The 20,089-nt window shown below is 35.7% G+C and overlaps 1 protein-coding gene across 1 annotated transcript in view; it reads left to right on the top strand.

Annotated features, from left to right (window-relative positions):
* Nucleotides 1–20,089, top strand: part of LOC126888281 (kielin/chordin-like protein) — a 496,360-nt gene that overhangs the window by 285,412 nt on the left and 190,859 nt on the right. Inside the window, exon 3 of the mRNA XM_050656396.1 lies at nucleotides 6,901–6,989. Coding sequence (XP_050512353.1) covers nucleotides 6,901–6,989 — 89 coding nt within the window. The remainder of the gene's footprint in view (nucleotides 1–6,900; nucleotides 6,990–20,089) is intronic.

Genomic DNA, 20,089 nt, shown 5'->3' with positions numbered 1-20,089 from the left:
ACCTCAAAAAGAGACTCACCGGAAAATGAAACAACTCCGTAAAATATTAAAACACAATTCTTGCTGTGGTCAGGGAAACCGTTAAGATATGCCGTTCTTACTAAGTATTCAAAGTGTATTTGATTTTTAGATGTCTGAAGTATCTTTATATTATATGTCAGAATTAATCTCGTTGAGCACGAAATACATTTTGTTTATATTCTACTAGTAATGATTAATACATTACCAGTAATTTTTATCTGCGATTAAATATCAATGAAATACGACAATATTCTTTTACCTTGAGCATAACCTTTAAGGAAATGCAGAATAAAAATAAGTAATTCTTTATATAATACCTCGCCTTATATATACCGAGATAAACTCGACTATTAAATAATTAAGAATTTTAATAGGAATTCCAAAAGACTTGTCACAGGTAGGAAAAAGTATAGCTTCCTCATTTTATTTTACGGCAATAAATTCGAATTGATAATGATCTAACACAGAACCATTATAAAGTAATTGAGCACATCTTCATTGTTTATTGTGTTGAATAATTTATAATTATAAGTACTTGTGAATACAATAAGTATGTAACCTCACTTTGTGGATTAAACCAATGCCTTTGACTAAAATAATTAAAGTAAATTATGACAAATCAATGCAAACACGGGGGAGTCTCTACACTAAAACCATAATAAAGATGCACTAGAGATAAACAAACCAAGGAACGTTGAATGTTACGAGGAACACTCCCGAATCATGATTTACAATTTATAAACTTTGTAAATCATGATTTGGGATTTACATTGTATATACATTATAAATCATGATTTCAGAGTGCTCCTTGTAACATTCAACGTATCTTGGTTTGTTGTTTCTATTGCATCTTTTTTGTGATTGTACTTAGTATACATTATTATACAAAATACGAAATAGTAGCATCCGGAAAATAAGTTTGGAGACTAAAATTTCCACGCGATTTTATTTATTTACATCAAGGACCCCAACAACTATGGACATTGGTACAGAAACACTAACATTCTATATTAAATAACGAGAATAAATAACAATTATTATAATATAACTTCAACTAATGTCTATTATATTAAATCTTGTGGTAGAACCAAGCGGTTTTAAAAACAATATAGTTTTCATGATATCTGTAGGGTTGTTGAGTATTTCATTAAAAGTACGTTTCAAATCCAATTATTTATGCAGGTTGCTGAATGATTTACAGTCGGTGAGGATGTGTTTCAGGGCCAGGAAAACATTGCAATGGTGGCAAGTTTGACGTGTTCCTAAGAACATCAAGAAACCGTGAGTAAGTTTTTGTGTGGTTAATTCGGAATTTTCTAATAACTGATGTTTCTCTCATAGTGGAAAGTCCCGGCACAGATGACCAATAAACGGTAGGAGTTCATGAAGAACTGTTTTATTTTGTTGCCATATGTTTTACCAGGTATCCTCTACTGACTTTTTGAAAACGAGTTTGAGATCTCTTGTCCTCCTAAGTGCCTTCTCTATTGAGGTTGACGTTCAATATGGCAAATGTCTCTCTGTTCTGGACTTGATGAATTAAGTCATTTATTTAATATAATTTAAGATCTCTAGCTAGTTCAATTATTGTGGTTACTACAGTATTGTGGTTGGTAGCTTCTTTGGCAAAATGATCTGCTGCTTCATTACCAGTAATTCTAGTGTGAGAAGGCAGCCATATGAGAGAGATTGTTACATCTTGAGCAGAGAGATTTTGGTAGATGTCATGAATGTTTTAAACTGATGGGTGGTCAGTGAAAATTGTACCTATTGTTTGAACGGATATATGAAAGGGAATCCGTAGAAATGGCAATATGTTTGTTTTGATGGAAGATGTATTTAGAAGTCAACAGAATACTATATTCTGTGTTAACACTACAGGTTAAAGGTAATCGAGAAGATCTTAGAAGTTCATATTTAGTGCTGACTGCACAGACAACACCAGTGGTAGTTTTAGAAGCATCGGTAGACAGAATTAAATAATGCTTTGTTCATAAGACTGATAAGGGATTGTTGTAGGTTATTAAGATGGCGAGTGAGACGTCTGTTGCCGGAAGACGTTTAGTCCGAGGAGAAGTGTAGGTAGAGGAAATGAATTATAGCCAGACGGGATCTATATTTTTAAACAGCGGAGAAATTATTTATTGTGATATTGGTTTTATAAGATGTTGGGCATTTTTATTGGATGAAGAGGATACTGTGGTAATTAGGGAATGGACGGGGTTGAAGAAAATTGCGGATGTTGATACAGCATATGCAAGTAGAAGAAATTGTCGTCTGGTGAGAGAGGGTTCATTGGATGATATCTGATGTTTACTAGAATAACAATAAACAAATTATGGTTTTGTTTGATGGTAACTGTCATTGATGATATAAACATATTGAATAAATCGCAGAAGTATGAATTGCTGTGTGTGCAAACGTGAAATTTTGAATTGACCAGAGATTAAAATGTTAGCCATGCAATGTTAAAGACTAAAGAGCAATAAGAGGATGCAAAAGGTACATCTCTCACTATAATTAAACAGGTTAATGGACATACAGTTCACCCGAGATAGTGTTAGTGTTTCGAAATCTGGATCGATCAACAACAAAATTTTGTCCAGAAATACAGTCACAAATCGAAAGAGAAAAAAATAGATACAACTGTACAAAATTAAGGCGAAAGCATTTGATGACAACTTCTTTCATTCTAATAGATGATATGATAAGAAATATTTGACGATAGTAAGGACCACGGTCAGCTGTCAGTTTTATAAAATTATATTTTCGTGTTGTCAACAGGTTCAATTTCCATTGTCTCAAGCGAAATGTTTATAACCAATGTGTTTTGCCTGTACAAACTTATCGAGCAGAGATTTTAACACTGACGCAAAAATCCACGAGTAAACTCAGAGTTACACAACGAGCCACGGAACGTGCAATGCTAAACGTGAGCCTTCGAGACCACATAACAAACCAACAAATCAGACAAAGATCAGGAGTTCAAGACGTCTTCAAAAGATGACGTCTTGAACTGGCGCTTAAGTGGAAATGAGCAGGGCGCACTTAGCCAGAACACAAGATGGACGGTAGACAAGACGAATCATGGAACGGAGACCCACATACTACACTCAAAAAAATTGTAGTTCGTAATATTTTAGACATTGATCAATGTATTTGGTTATTGTCACAATGATTGAATAATAATTGTGAAAATAACTAGAGTACATTAATCAATAACACTCAATTTATTCAGCCGATAAGTTAGTTTCATATATTTACTAAATAATGATTATTCTGGCAGCAAGCACTTTTTGATTTCGTAGATGATAAGCAATTACCTTGGTTTATTCCATAGATGTAAACTGATTGTTGTGACAACAAATGCATTGATCAATCTACTACTGTGTTTAATAACCACAATAAATGCGTTCATGGTATGTAACAATAAACGCAGTTGTTGAAACAATAACTGTTTTGCTTGACCATTTGAAATGTAGCTTTTCCTTGTCGTAATATCCCGAGCTTCTCTGTGTTACCATTGTTTAAAAAAGAATTCTTTGTTAAACAATGCTGTTACCTCTGCCGAAGTGCGGAATAATTTCATTTCTTTTCCAAGTGTAGTCCGTACTGGAAGGAAGTTTTCGTGTGTCTATTATCGGATTCATTTTTTTCGAATTCTGAGAAAACTGATTAGTATTTTTGAAAAATTTAAACGTAGAATAAAATATTACAGTATTGTCGATGGTCTGAAGTCCCTGAAAACTTCTATAATGATTATTTTAATAAGTCACAGGGGTGAAAAAGAGAAAATTTAGTATAATTTTTAATTTCAAATATACCATTCAAAAGAAACTTTTTGTTTATTCTAAGGGACTTTCAGCCCTCGGTAATAATGTAATCTTTTATTCTGCGTTTAAATTTTTAAAAAATACTTATTAGTTTTCTCGGGATTCCAAGAAGAAAATGAATGCGTTTAAAAATAATTCGATCGAAATCTTGCACCTGCGCTCTCAAAAAAGATTAAGGTGTTATACATTTTTGGAATCACTATTTCAAACGCTTTTAAATGAGCTGTCACATGATTGTACTTTCCCATTTAAAAAAAGCAAAGTTGTTATAATATACTTTGATTTAAAAATCGACCTGTTCGAGGGTTTGCTTATATGCTAAAAATAAATAAGTTAATAGGGGGAGCTAACACTTATTCCAGCGCACTGTATAAAAGAACTCATACAGTGTAAAGTCCATTAGGTTTAGTCCATTTATTCAGTAACTATTAATATAAAATACGTTCATAGTAGGAATGAACAAAACTGATTGTAGGAATAAAAAGAATTGCTTGTAAGAATAACCGTATTTATTGTGGGAATGAACGGAATTAATTGTAAGAACAAATGGAAATAATTGTAAAAACAAACGAAATTTATTGGATGCATGAAGCAGTATACGTTAGGAGAAATAACACTGATATTGGCACAACGAATAGTCTTCTTCGGTCGATTAACGACGTTGTTGTTTCAATGAATAGTGTTCGTTGACTCAGTGAACAGTGTTCGTAATATCAATAAAGTGATATTATGGTATACATAATTCAATAAACGTAATACATTGGATCAACTAACGAAAATAATGAATTGATGAACATCGCTTTGTTGTTCCAATAAAACCAAGAATTGGACAAATTTTAAGTATTGCATTTTTTGTCTGAATTAACATTTTTATTAATATTACGTACCTTTTTCGTTGTGTGTATGAAATAAGCCGAGAACGACCACCGACTGACTAGATATACCGACGATATAAAAAGAGTAGCGGGAAACTGGCTACAAGCAGCCCAATGTAGAGAACACTGGAAAGAACAAAGGAAAGCCTATGATAATGAAGGCAGTGCTTCCTTGCACAATTCATTTATTTCCACTATAATCTCTCTTGGGTTTTTTGACCTTGTCAATTTTTGTTATCCATCTTTTGGTGGGACTTATCCTATCCATATGGGTAGAATTTCCTTAGCCTCGTGGTACCACATAACGACTTTCACATCGCCGACGTTTAGTTAAATCTGCAGCTACTATTAAAAACACAACGACCACTTCTAGACACTAACATGGTCAACTCATCTGGAGCAAATAACATCCAACTCCAACCTCCACACAGAAGCAAGTAATCCATCGATGCTATAAGTATCATACTATCTTTTGTAAAGCTACAGGCAGGGTTTGCTTGCATACATAAATATCATTTCATACAGAAGTAAAAACTTCGTTTGTACAATGGTATATAAAAAAAAACAGGTAATCAGACCTAGAAAATTAGGGTTTTATATTTTATTATTGGTTTGATATTTACCTATTTTGTAATATTACTTGCTTGTTTCCCAAATATTTTATTATTTATTCGCTTTATTCCATTTGTTCAGTTAATTTAGGTCATCGTTCGGTATTTATCTTAGCTTCATTTCTATAACTTTTATTAATTAATTTTGCTTAATTCATCATTGTATTTTCTCTTAGTCAGGCTTGTGCCTATTTATTTATATATTTTCCATATTTGTCGGTTTCAATTTAGTGGTACGTAGCAAGCGTACTACCTATAACCATTTGGTAGAAGTCTCATGTGAGTGGTACCCTATATGTAAGTAAGAGGTATTTAAGTTTTGTACATACATATAACAGGACTGTTGTTATATTGTATATCATATTTAACGATAACTTTTGTCATGTTAGAGTCACATTACATGCATTGTTTAACTCAGAGATTGTCAAAAATCTAGTAGTTATTTTTAATAAATTTTTACTTATTTTGTATATCATTTATTTTTATTATTCCTTTATGTTCATTATTACTGATTTAATATATTTAATATTTGACAGCAGTGTAAGATACCTGGGAGAGTGATCGAAGATCATTTTCTTGGCGCCCATGATTTGTTAGGTTTATTCAATTTGTTCTTCTTTAGCACTTATTCATCTTTATACATTTTCAGAACATTATTCTTATCTTAGTATATACCTTTTTTAGTCATCATTATCTACTTAGAGCTACTGTTTTTCGACGCATGCAAACGAGCCGTATCCATCCTTGAGTGTCAAGTTGTTCTCTTGCATCTCTTGCTAGCCAATTCTATTCAATTTGCCTCTGTCCCTTCACACTTCTACTTCTATCCCTTTTAATTCCTCTTTCCTCAACTTCATCATCATCTCATCATTATTCCCCATACAAGTACTACTGCAAAAAGTAGTATTTTCCCTTACCACCCCATCTCTTCATTTTTGTTCCATTAGCTGACATTAAGTTTTTTTTTTCTTTTTCTACTTCTGTTGGAGTTTATCCCTCTCTTTACATTCACTCCAACAGAAGTACCTTCTTATTTGTTACAATTGGCGAATTTGTTACTACAAAGGAAGTTTTTACTTCTGTATGATTTTTTAATTATGGTATACAGCCAGCTACTGGGTATTTTCCCATTGATTTTTTTTATAAATATCATTATTTTACTTTGTTTTATGATAAATAAATATGATTCGTTAATTTTGTATTTTATTTGTCCCAATTTAAATTTTCATTGTTCAGATTTTCGATTAAGACAAAACGAACTTGCATCTAAGAGACTGAGCTAGGCGAAGCGTCAACTATAGGCTCTGATAGTTGGAATTTATTTTTCTACGTAACTGTCAACTATCTGTTGGAGTTCTATCGTTACACATGGCGCCTAACTGGTAATTACAGGTTGCAAGACGCCTATACTATTAAATCTGACCCTGAAAAATACAAACAACAAAATGTAAATATACGCAGAAGATTTAGATGTAGGGGGTTTTTTCAAAAATATAGTTCAAATTTATTTATTTGGTATAAAATAACTTTTGAATTAATCCATTTCATTTTTTGTTTCAGTTGGTTATCGAAAAACATGTTCCATAGAAGGAGCTAAAGTATCAGTGGATTCCATAGAAAAAGGCAAATGTTTTTCCTGTTATTGTAAGGTAAACCAGTTTATTTACATTACACTTTTATAGACATTTTACAAATTGTTTACTGTTACTTAACACTTACAGTTCAAGAGATTTTAATAGAGGATCCGATATAAGGTTGACCTGCACCAACGTGTTTAAGGATAAAAATTATTTGATAAGTAATTTAGTATGTTAAAAATTATAAAAAACAAGGGGTGTCCGATATAATTTTGTCCTGACTATAATTAATGAATAATAAAAAAAATGACTTTTTTTAATAAATAATAAAAAAAATTTCAGCCCGGGCAGATATTATTTTAGATTTATTGGATTATTGGAAACAAAAAAGGTCTTTTGTGTAATTGTCTCTTAAGTTAATCGTTATCGAGATATAAACAATTGAAAACTAAAAAAAAAAACGAAAAATGAGGATTTTCAAGGCTCAAAAACACAATTATTTACAAAAATATTATATTTGTAATCATCAAGTACCATTAGTACCAACAAGTACAAACTCCAAGTTTAAACCTTCTTTCAGGTCCCGATGAGAATTTTTGCCATGTTTTATTCTAAAATATATTTTATCTACTCCTTTCTCATATTATTATGTATACGTATAAGTTTTTAGTTTGTGAAAACTGTCATTATAGATCGCAGTGCGTGAAGGATTTAAAGTGTGCGTGATAGATAGATAGATATATTTAGAGAGGTGGCTTTCTGGCCTATTCCACTGCGACCTTTTCAGATCTATTGTGGTCCTCTAGTCCTAGATAACATTCTCTAGCCTGACCCTTTTTAAAAAGTATAATAGCTTCGAAACTGAACCTTCCATGTAGCTATTTGCCGTTGGATTTTGTTCTCCTAATGCAAAGAACCGCACATTTGCCAGACTGTCACAGTGACATAAAATGTGCTCTGCTGTTTCTTCTTCCAGGTGATAGAATCTGCACAGATCATCATCTGCCAATCCCATCAGCTTTTTGTGCCTATTCAGCTTACAGTGCCCTGTTAGCAGACCTACTATGGCTTTGACTGTTTTCCTGTCTTTGCCTATTAGGTCTGCCGTAAATTTTGGCGAAGTTCTGTGAACTGTTTCGCCTGTCTTTGACCTGGTGAATTCCTCTACCATTCCAAAGATTTGTGAGCTACCCACTTTCTTGTAGCCGTTCTTGTAACTGCCTTTGCAACGCCGCAGAAGGGTTCCGGTTTAACGAATGGTATTGATGAGCCTTGTTTGGCCATTTCATCTGCTTTTTCATTGCCCTTATGACCCTCGTGCCCCGGTACCCAGGCTACCGTAACCTTGCTACGATCTCCCAGTTTATTTAGGGCACTCACAAAATCCCATACTAGCTTAGAATTGACCTCTACAGAATTGAGTGCCTTAAGCGCTGCCTGACTGTCTGTGAAAATGGCAACTGAACGGAACGTTCTTTTCTGCCTTTATATTTCTTCCACGCAGTGATGGATTGCCGTTATTTCCGCCTGGAAAATTGTGACATCCTTTGATAGACTAACCGGGAACTGAATTCCTTGATTTGTCCCTACTATGCCGGCTCCCACACCTTCCGATGTTTTTGAGCCATCAATGTACCAGGTAGCAACAGCCTCTATGGGTACACCTTTCTTCCAGTCTTCCCTGCCTGGTATATTAATTTTGAACTTATTGTCAAAGCTATATCTCGTTGCTGTTGCATCGATAGGTTGCCCCATCACAATATCGGCTTTTAGCTCCTCGATTAGCTTTCTATTGTCAGCACCATGTACCTGGCTTATGTGGCTGACCATAGATTAATCTGTGCATCACTGATCTGGCTTCGCCTTGCACAAAGATATGAAGTGGTGGTAGATTCAGCAGGACTTCCAGCGCTGCTGTAGGAGTGGTGTTTATGGCCCCAGTAATACACAGGCATGCTAGCCTTTGTGTATTACCTAGCAGCCTTATTGCTCCCACTTGCTGCGTCTTTGTCCACCACGTCACCGAGCCGTAGGTTATCATGGGTCTAATAACCCTTGTGTATAACCATAGTCATTTTGGGGTTGAGCCCCCAATTCTTACCACACATTCTTCTACATCTGCCTAAGGACACCGTAGCTTTTTGTGTGGTTTTTAGGATGTGAATATTCCATGTAAGCCTATGATCAAAATAAACCCCAAGGTATTTTGTTTCTTTGGCCAATGAAATGTGTTTTCCTCCCAGCACCGGTGGATTTAGGCCTTGTAGTGCTGTCTTTTTGGTGGAGTTGACGATTTGTGTTTTCTGAGCATTGACTATCAGTCTCTTTTGTTTACACCAGTCGTCAACTATATTTAGGGCTGCGTGCATTCTTCTAGACATCACCTGGGCACACCTGCCCCTGACAACGATTGCTATATCGTCAGCGTATCCTAGACAGTAAAAGTCTTCTGTGGACAGATTTTTAAGAAGATCATCTACCAAGGTTGCCCAAAGTAGAGGTGAAAGAACTCCTTCCTGTGGACAGCCTCCACCTAGGGGACCTCCAGAAATGCCATTATCCACCTGCAAATTACCGCAGGTGCGCCTCGTCTACTCATAGCCCCTATCAAAGAGCTGGTAGTAACATTATTAAATGCCCCTTCAATATCTAAAAAAGCGGCCATTGCTATCTCTTTGTCCTCCATTGACATTGAGATAAGCCTATTTAGATCTTTGAAACTCTTCGACGAAGTGGTGGAGAAGATAGTTTTGCAACATTCCAGTCTATTATTTATGTTTAGTCCTGTGCTTCAAAATTTCAAGTAGTAGTGAGAAAGGAAACACATTAGAGAGCTAGGGCCAGGAGAGTGTTAAAAGCCGGAGAGACTAAAGCCAAGGGCAAAAGTATTAGAAATTTCATCCTTCCTACTTTAAATTTTCAAGCACAGGACTACACTGAAGTAGACTGGGATGTTACAAAACTATCTTCTCCACCAGTTCTTCGAAGAGTTTCAAATGAAGATACAACTTCTTGCATTACATCGGGAAACATGCCAGACTGAAATGTACAAAAACTATCCCTGCCACATGCAAACTGACGAGCGGTGTCTAAAGTTTCTCACGGAAGCATCGCCTAATGCTAATGTATGTGGGCCCCAATCAACAGATGGATTCATCAGGAAAACATTTAGATCAAGGTCCATGCTGCCAGATTTTACCAAGAATCACAATACAAAGTTGATGTTTAAGAGCTGGACACAAACAGATGAAAAAGAAATGTACATAATATGTAAATAATGTAAAAAACACACACTCATTGGTTGGTTTGGAGAGAGGGGTGCGTGTGGAGCTAGAACTGCAACCACCTCCTCGTTTTGAGTTCTGGGTTGTTTAAATATTGTCATAAAATATCTAAACAAGCGAAGAGCTTCACAATGTAACAGAAAAATGAGATAACTAAATGTTTTTTAATTTATCAAAATCATCAAAAATTTCAAATTTGTATAGATTTTGATTGACCTTGCGGGATCGGAAGATATTCGTTAAATGCGTAAATCTATTTTTTTTATTACTCTACCATTGAGACTGTAAATAAATTTTACTATAGCGATTAATAAAACGTACTCGAAGGATGAATGAAATTGGATCGGAAGATGAAGTCCGATTTGAATAATTCCTTTTCTGTTTTTCTTGTAATTACCAATCGCAACTTTTCCGCACTATAGCAACACGGAATTATCAACTTGATTTTTTTCGCACCACCCTACTCCCTATATCCTACCCAGTTTGTATCTCTAGGATTTCTGTATTTAATTTCTGATGGAAATATATCTAGGGCAAATCGTATATGTCTGTGGTCCGAACATGAGGGTTCGTCAGACACACCCCAATTTGTTAGTATATCACTTATCTTGCTTGTGCAGAGTGTTAAATCCAACACTTCTTTGCGTGCCTTAGTGAAAAAAGGTGGTTTGTTTCCTGTATTGGATATAACCAAGCCTTCAGATAAGATAAAATTCAAAATAGACTCACCCCTTGCGTTGATATTTGTGCTGCCCCATATGGTGTGGTGTGTGTTAGCATAATATCCTATAATGAGCTGTAATCCTTTACCTAGACAATATGCAACTATGTCGCTTATAATGCTTGGTGGACACAGAGCCTCATCACCGGGAAAGTAGGCTGAACAAATCGACCAGTTTCTTCTCTCCTATTTCCGTGATTACAGTTAGAATACCTGTAGCAATATCATCGGTGCAGAGCACCGGGATTAGTGTACAATCTTCTCTATTACTGTGAATTATACACGACCTTGGCCTTATAGCTTTAGGTGTGTATAAAACCTTACCTTGTTTAGTTGATAGGCCAGCAATCTTTTTGCCTATCCTCCAAGGCTCCTGTAGGAGGGCCACGTCAATGCCTTCTTATTCCACTCTTCTAACTAGCGTTGCCGATGCTGCTTTTGCGTGTTGAAGATTGGCCTGCAGAAGCCTTATTTTTCTCTTCACTGCGAAGAGATGTCCGGTTCTGGTTCTGTGGACGTTCCTTCCTCCGTGGGCCCGACGCACCCTTGGACATTAGTCCTTATGAGTGTGCCCGTTCCACCCGAAGAAGGTTGTTCCTCTTCCTGAACCTCCATAGGTAGGGAAGTTTCCCCTGATTCACTGGAACGAGTTGCTACTGGCTTTTCATTCCGTGTTTTTTTCTTCCCTTCTTTGGGTCGGAAAGTTAACCGTCCTACTCCGAAAACGGGTGATATTTTTAATTTCTGGAGCTCTTCTCGAGGTTCAGAATCCATTGAGAAGGTCCATAACAGCCCTTTGTCCGAAGGTTTACTACCCCAGACTGTCCATAGATGTGTCTTGAGCCCATGGTTACTTATCCTTAGTCTATTAAGGATCCTTTTGGACTCAAGGCGTTCCCCATATTCATCCTGTACGAAGACAGTGCATAAGTGCGGCTTGGGTATATCTTCCCCCTCCACGGCCCTGAGAGATGCACTCTCCCAGGGCTTCACGGATGGAATCACGTCCTTTAGCCACCGTGCACTTATGTCATCCGCACAATTTAATTCTAGGAAACCCGGTCTGTAGGTACTCTTCAGGAAGCGAACCTGTGGTCCTGCTTCCGGAATTTTTTTATAAGCAGCCAAGATGGCTATTTCGACTGCCTTAAGCTTATCCACATCCATCTTGGCTTTCGGGAATCCTGTTAGTACTGCTGCGACCTTAACAGATGCGGCAGCTTCGCTGAAAGTCACACCCTCGGTTCTTGGCCTTTTCCCTTTGCGTTGGCTTTCGGGCGGTGTGCTTCCGTCTGAACTTAGCCTTTTTGGGCCTTCGGCCTTCTGGGTTTTGTTTTGTTTTATCATGGCCTCTAATGGCTTTAACGACATCTATTTTGCCCTTTCAGCAGCCTTGATGAAATTGGCCTTGATTACAGCCTTTTTGGCTTCTACATAATCTTGGCCTTGTTTCACCCGCTTACTGATTTTGGCTTTAGAGATGCCAGATAGCTTTGCAGCCCTAATCTCTTCGTCTGTCATGAGATCAACGTCTTCCTACGCTGTTACACTGACTGCCTTTCTTGTTCCTTGCCTATCGGCTTGGGAGATTTCTGTAGAATTTCCTGGACTTTCGGCGTTAGGATCTTCTCTAGAAGCTTTCTGCCTTTCGGCTTTAGGAACTGTGATTTTGGCTTTAGAGTTCCCTGGGCCTTCGGCCTCGGGAACCCTTTGGCTCTGAGTTGTGACTTTTTTTGTTTTATTTTGAGATTCCATATTGGTTCCACGAGTAGCTAGGGAAGGACAGTCAACCCCTCGCAGAGCTCCGCTTGCGAGGGTAAGATCTAAATACTAAGGGGTGCGACCTGTTGCCCCAAAGGAACCGTTTGAGACACTGTCACCCCAGTGCCTTACATCCTTCACCACGGTGTCCCACGGCTTGGCTTGGAGACTGTTTGTCGACTATCTGGTCTAGATCCGCTGAGTTTAGTTTCGACAGGGCCACCACGAGAAGGGTACAATCAAAAATTAATTACACACCCCCAATCATTGTTGGGAGTACCCAGCGGTCTTGGGATGGTTTAAGGAGGTGCAAAGTCCTAGGACTCTCCGTGCAAAACTCGTCCCCTGAGATTTGTTCTTTTCCCGCTCAGCTTTACGCCGATTAGAAAAAGAGCGCATCCCTCGGCCCCAAGTGTGTGTGAAGTAACAATGTGTTTTAAATGGGTTTTACTTTTTTGCACTGCTTTTTGGCACACTTTCATATAATCAAATATCCTTAACTTTCGCGTTGTCATGGTGATGACATAAGGTGAGCAATAAATTACAACAAAAGTTTTGACAGTTTTGTGGTTTGAAAGAAGTTAGAATTTTTAAATGTCAAAGTTCTAAAAATTGTAGAATAGAAATGAATTCCAGTGACGAACAGTTACAGTTTTTTTTTTTGTTTATCGTAAATAAAAAATTGTATGAACCTGTGCGTGAAGTAGGTACTTTTTGCACTTTTTGCGAACTTGCGCGATGTATAGCACTCGCTCCGCTACGTGCGTTCGCACAAAGCATACTGCACAAACTGTTTCATAAATAACTATTGTTAGTTGTTAATGAAAAAGGTTCCTTATGTGAAGACGGGGGTTCGGCCTGCATTAGAAAATCACCTTCTTTAATTATTTTTTCAGGTTTAAATTGTTTATAACTCGAAATCGATCAACTTAAGAGAAAAATTACAGAAGCCCTTTTTGGTTTCGGGTGGTACCAGATAATTGAAAAAAGTGTCTGCCTGGGCCGAGAATTTTTTTTTAATTTATAAAAGTATTTTATCTACTCTATATCATATTATATATACGTTTTTAGTTTGTGAAAAGTGTCAGGTAGCAGTGCGTGAAGGATTTAAAGTGTGCGTGAAGTAACAATGTATTTTAAATGGGATTGACTTTTTCGCACTGTTTTTTGGCACACTTTTATATAATCAAATATCCTTAACTTTCGCGTTGTCATGGTGATGACATGTGAGCAATAAATTACAACAAATGTTTTGACAGTTTTGTGGTTTGAATTGAAAGAAGTTAGAATTTTTAAATGTCAAAGTTCTAAAAATTGTAGAATAGAAATGAATTCCGGTGACGAAGAGTTACAGTTTTTTTATTTGTTTATCGTAGATTAAATATTGTTTGAAACTGTGCGTGAAGTACTTTTTGCGAACTTATGCGATGTATAGCACTCGCTCCGCTGTCGCTCGTGCTCTAAACATCGCGTGCGTTCGCAAAAAGCATACTTCACGAACTGTTTCATAAATAACTATTTTAGTTATTTAATAAGTAATTATAGTCAGGACAAAATTATATCGGGCACCCGTTACTTTTTTATAATTTTTAACCTAAATTACATATCAAATAATTTTTATCCATTAAATAGGTCGGTGCAGGTCAACCTTATATCGTATCTTACATAGACTATAAGTTTTAGAATCCTTTAGGGTACTTTAATAAAAATAAATTAATTATCTCCGATTAAAACGTTTCAATTTTAATGAAATCAAATCTTATTATCGTATTACTAAGTATGCATATACACCTATTTCAAATCCATGTTAATATTTCAATATAAATAATCGTCCATCACAAGAACATACCTCTTCTTTGCATTCTACGCATTCTTCGCATATCGTCGAAGTAATTCTACACCGCTTGCTTCAACTAGACATAATTTTGTATGCGAGAGAGTGAGTGTGTATGTGTACGAAATCTGCAACTGGTTATTCGAGTGGTTCGCATTTTATACAATACTTCATTGATTTATTTTAAATTATAATTTTTTTTAATGGACAACACGAAATTGACTAGCCCACAATTTAATTTTAATCTCATTGACCTTAACTACACATCCACCAAGCATTACTAGTCCAGGGTAATAAGGTTTTTTCCATGACACTCGAGCAGCCAGGGTACTGAAGCGTTTTTTCGACAGGTAATACCTATAAGAGCAAATTGTAACTATTTCCTGCGTAGGATCTGGCGGCCATTTTTATTTATAAACAATTAAGTGTCAAAAAATGGCATTTTTCCCTTTTTTTTTTTCAAATCAATGTTAAACAGTGAAACTTGTGGTTTTTTTAGTACAAATATCTTTGAGATTATGGAGAAAGCTTTAAAATGACGTATTACAAAGTTTGATATACTCATTTATTGTTAATATAATTGCGAAAAAAGGTCGGAATTGCAAAAAAAATAATTTCGCAATATCTATTGTAAAAATTAGTGTACAGCTTTGAAATTTTTGTCATATAAGGGTTCTTTTGTGCTTAATATGTGATAAAAATTTCAAAGCGATTCATTCAATTGTTTAAATTTTATTCAAATTGTTTATCCCAGGGAGAAGTTTTTTTGCAATAACATAAGTCAGAAAAAATGACGTTATAACAATTCCACAGAGGTGTCAAATCAAAGAGCATGAGCTATATTTTCAACTTGATTTAAAAAAAGGGAATAAAAAATGCATTTATTAGTAATAAATAATTATGCAAAAGTATCGTAAATCTTTTCTTAAAAAATTTTTATTTGGTTATATAAAAAATTATGTATATTTATTACAATTTTTTATCAATTATGATATAAATAACATTACTTGGTAGTTGTGCGCTTAAAACAGGGTAAAAAAGTTAATTTTTTTGGAAAAAGTTATTCAAAAAGTTTATAAGGAAATATTTACGATACTTTTGCATAATTATTTGTTACTAATAAATGCATTTTTTATTCGCTTTTTTAAACCAAGTTGAAAATATAGCTCATGCTCTTCCATTGGACACCTGTGAAATGGTTCTAACGTCATTTTTTTCTGACTTATGTTATTGCAAAAAATGTTCTCTGAGATAAACAATTCTAATAAAATTTAAACAATTGAATGGATCGCTTTGAAATTTTTATCACGTATTAAGCACCAAAGAACCCTCATTTGACAAAAATTTCAAACCTGTAAACTAATTTTTACAACAGTTATTGCGAGAATATTTTTTTTTTGCAATTCCGTTTTTTTTTCGCAATTATATTAACAATAAATGAATATATCAAACTTTGTAATATGTCATTTTAAAGCTTTTTCCATAATCTCTAAGATATTTATACTAAAAAAATCATACGCTTCACTGTTTTCCATTGATTTGAAAAAAAGGGAGAAATGCCATTTTTTGAGAGTTAATTGTTTATAAATAAAAATGGCCGCCAGATCCTACGCAGTAAATAGTTACAATTTGTTCCTATAGGTATTACTTGTCGAAAAAACGCTTCAGTACCCTGGCTGCTGAAGTGTCACGAACAGGGTATATTTTTGTCTTATTACCCTGGCCTATACCTGTAATCTTTTTATTTAGGTACTTCTACAACCACAAAATCTTATTTAACTCCTACTTTGCTGTACCTGTACAAAGGCACAAGGTTTTGGTTCTTTGTAACTGTAGCTTAATATTACTGTTACCAAGCTTTAAAATGTAACCTGGTCGCACAAATTGTGTTAAAATTAATTTGTATTCTAATATACAGGGTGTTTGGTAAAGAATGGGCCATAGCTTAACCTTAGATACCTGAGCTTAAAATAGGTCGATTTAAGCTAACTTACCTTAGTACGAAAGTTGATAATAAACCAAAATACAGGGTGTCAAAGTTAAACTTTTATTTTATTTATTCTTGAATATTTCCTGATAGGCATGGGATAACAACACGAAATTTGGTAAGCGGGGATTTTTGGGATGAGAAATCTAAATCCGCCACCAAAAATGATGTAGGTATTACCCAGAGGGCGCCACATACGTCTTTCAGCGCTCATTTAATACGTTTAATTTTTTTATCCCCCACTTTACATACTTTTTGGATCAAAATTTTTTATTCTCTTAATATTTTTACTTAAAAAACGTATACTACATTCATCCCGCTAAACTCAACTGTTTTCGATATAAACGCATTTTAAATCTGCGATACAACATAATTTTTTGCATAATATCATTGCTATTAAACTCCAAAAATAAACTTGAAACCATAATTCTTTGTCTATCTGGGGACATACCAACTTCAGATTGTACAACAATTGCAACATCATATATGTATATGCTGATAACACTGTCCTAATGGCCTGCCACGAAAATCCGACCCAGACCTCTCAGATACTACAAAGTCACCTAAATAGACTTGAAATATGGTTCAAACTGTGGTGAGCTGATCAAACTGGTGAGTTAAAGTTAGTAGCTCCAAGTCAACACACATTACGTTTACACTAAGGAAGGGGATCAATCCTGCTATAACATTTAACAGCACTCCACTGCCATTAAAAAGTGACGTCAAATACCTCGGGATTTGCCTAAACAGCCCCCTAACATGACATAAACATATTTTGAACAAACGACTGCAACTGGGACTCATATCTAGAAAGATTTACTATGATGAATCAAAAATCATGCCTAAATCTAGGCAACAAACTACTTATCTACAAATGTGTACTGAAACCCATCTGGACGTATGGCATCCAAATCTGGAGAACTGCCAGCGAAACAAACCTACACAATATTCGGAGCTTTCAATCAAAAGTTCCGAGGCAACTCTGCAGAGCTCCTTGGTACATTTCCAATAATACTATGCATAAGGATCTCCAAGTCCAAACCGTCAAAAAAGAAATATTTTCTGTGTGCTCCAAGTTCCACAATAGACTGAAGATCACCCAGACTAGGGTGGTTCAAGATCTTATGTGAAAAACTCAAGTTGAATGTAAAAGCCAAGGGACCCCCAATTCTTTTCTAATTGATAAAAGAAGTAAGGAGTCAAAATATGAAAGCCATACGTCACTTGGAAGGCAGTGCTTAATACTGTTTAAATAATGAAAACGCGAGTATTTTTATCGATTTTTGAAAAAATTACAAGACATGTTAGGATACAAAAACTTAATTTATTTGTTTATTTTTACATTGGAACCCATGTTTAAAATAAGTACATTTTATTGTGACGACCATAATAAAAATGAACTCTTTAAATTTTGTCTTTTTAAATGGATGGTTTCTGTAGGCTTTCTAGAACGGCCTTCTTTGTTGGCTCAGTCAGGACTTGTTTTTCATTAGCCTCTACAATCTGCAGTAACAGCTGTTTTTCGTCCTCATCATTTGTTATGAGTTTGTTAAAATCTTGAAATAGTTTTACACCTCTTTCTGCGATGTCATTGACCACTTTGATTTTATTTACTGTATTTTTTGCCTCTTTACACTCTGTGTCCTGTTCCCATTCACTTGGGTGCTTGTTTAAAATCTTTGCATAATGTTTACTTTGTACTACTATTAGAAAAATCTACCAATTCACATTCATCGCTTCGGAAATCGGCATTTCCTCTAATCATCCTTAGCGGTGCCGGGACAGATGTCTTATTCACTATGCTCACTTTGTTTTCAAGGCTCACTTTATTGGAAAAAAGTGATAACCCGACCATTTCGTCAGATAGGTACCACAAATGTGGCTGCAAGACTTGATAGTTTTAGCTTTATCTTCATCAACGACGCTGTATTTCCCAGCCTCTTTCCAAAAAATTAGATCGTTGAAAGCTGCATTGGCGCTGATTGGAGCCTTAACTCAGTTTTGCACATAAAAAAGTGCACCGAAACGGATAAATCTGTATTAAGTTTTCTTTTTCCTTGTTTGTAAGATCGTAAACTCCTTGACCTAGGAAAAGGTACAACTTATATGCATAAATAAGCTTAGCCATCCACCGAGCGTGGTGTATAGGCCCAGGTGCTCTCCAGTGAATGTTTTCTCTTGGTTGTCCCAACACCAACAGACTCAGTTCAATAAGTTCGGTAGTCATCTCGAGGCTGGTCTTTCTTACTAAGATGATGTAGCAAGGACTCGATGGCACTGTTTCTTAACTCAGCTTCTCCAGGGAGAAAAATTAATGGTGCGTAATCTGATCGATCAACTGCATTCCATGATTCCTTCAACCTTTTAAATATGGGAATTTCAGGAGAGCTTGAAGGTCCCAAACATAATGCAAATACTTTGCTCAAAATGATTTCCATTATGTGATGGCAACACAGCAACCATAGAAGTTCTTTATTCAGCATATATTCAAGGAAAGTGCATGCACCACTCTTAAGACCAGTATTTTGACGGCTGTTGTGTCAAAGCTCATACCAATGACTTTATCATCGAGATCCCATGTTTTAAGAGTTTTAAGTATTGCGTTTCCAGTATTCAAACCTGTTCACTAGCCAATTTTGGCACCCCCAGTAGTTTCTCATTTCCCCCAGCATAGGAAACTAGCACTGGTAGTCTATCTAACTTTTGTGAACCTAAAATGTCGGGCAGGACAGCTGTCCCAGTGAACAACAATTGGTTCTTTGATGTCTAAGTTTGATTTAATCGCTGTTGAAAAATTCTGTCTTGCTGCTTCTCGTTTCCTTTTTACAGAACTTCTTGAAAGCGGTTATTTCGCAGGATCATGTCCAAGTGCAGCAGCAATAGGAATGATAAGCCTTACAGCTTCACGATCGGAAACTGTATTCCTGTCTAAAGCCGCTGCCACATTCATGTCAAAAAGGCTCTTCTTAGCCTTTGGTTCAGAAACGTCTTCGCTTTTACCGTCTAAAACTTTGTTTAACTTTTTTTCCAAACTTAAGTGTTTTACGGAAATTTATGAAAACTAAATGGTGTTAAGCACTGCGTTCCATTTGTTCTAGAGTGTTAAGATTTGGCATAGATTATTCTTTTATTAGATATAACAAAATGGGAGTGTCCCTAGGTCTCTAAAAAAAAACTTGAGTTTTTGGGACCACCCTAACCCAGACATATTGGTATCACCAATCTTCTGACACCCCTACAGAACAGAAGACTAAAAAAGCAGACACTCTTGACCTCAACATTAGAAACTAAACCAAAACACAGAATTAATACAATTTATTATTATTATCGTACTTAGTGGTGAATACCTACCACTGACTGTGTGAATCTCTTAACACTCACATATTATGTAATGTTTATTTTTTTGTATAAAATAGATAGATCGCAATAATATGTATGTAAAATAAAACAAATCAAAAAAGGTTATCTCGGGAATTCCCCGTTCATCTAGATTACTCTTTTTATTAGGTACCTTCTGGTTTTCCTGTGATCATAAACCATTGATTCGTTAATACCGTATTCGGCAAAGATCGCATCCACCATAAC

This window comes from Diabrotica virgifera, chromosome 7 (assembly GCF_917563875.1).
Source record: "Diabrotica virgifera virgifera chromosome 7, PGI_DIABVI_V3a".
Classification (NCBI taxonomy): Eukaryota; Metazoa; Arthropoda; class Insecta; order Coleoptera; family Chrysomelidae; genus Diabrotica; species Diabrotica virgifera.
Note: the sequence above shows the minus strand (reverse complement) of the source record. Positions and strands in the feature narration are given on the sequence as shown.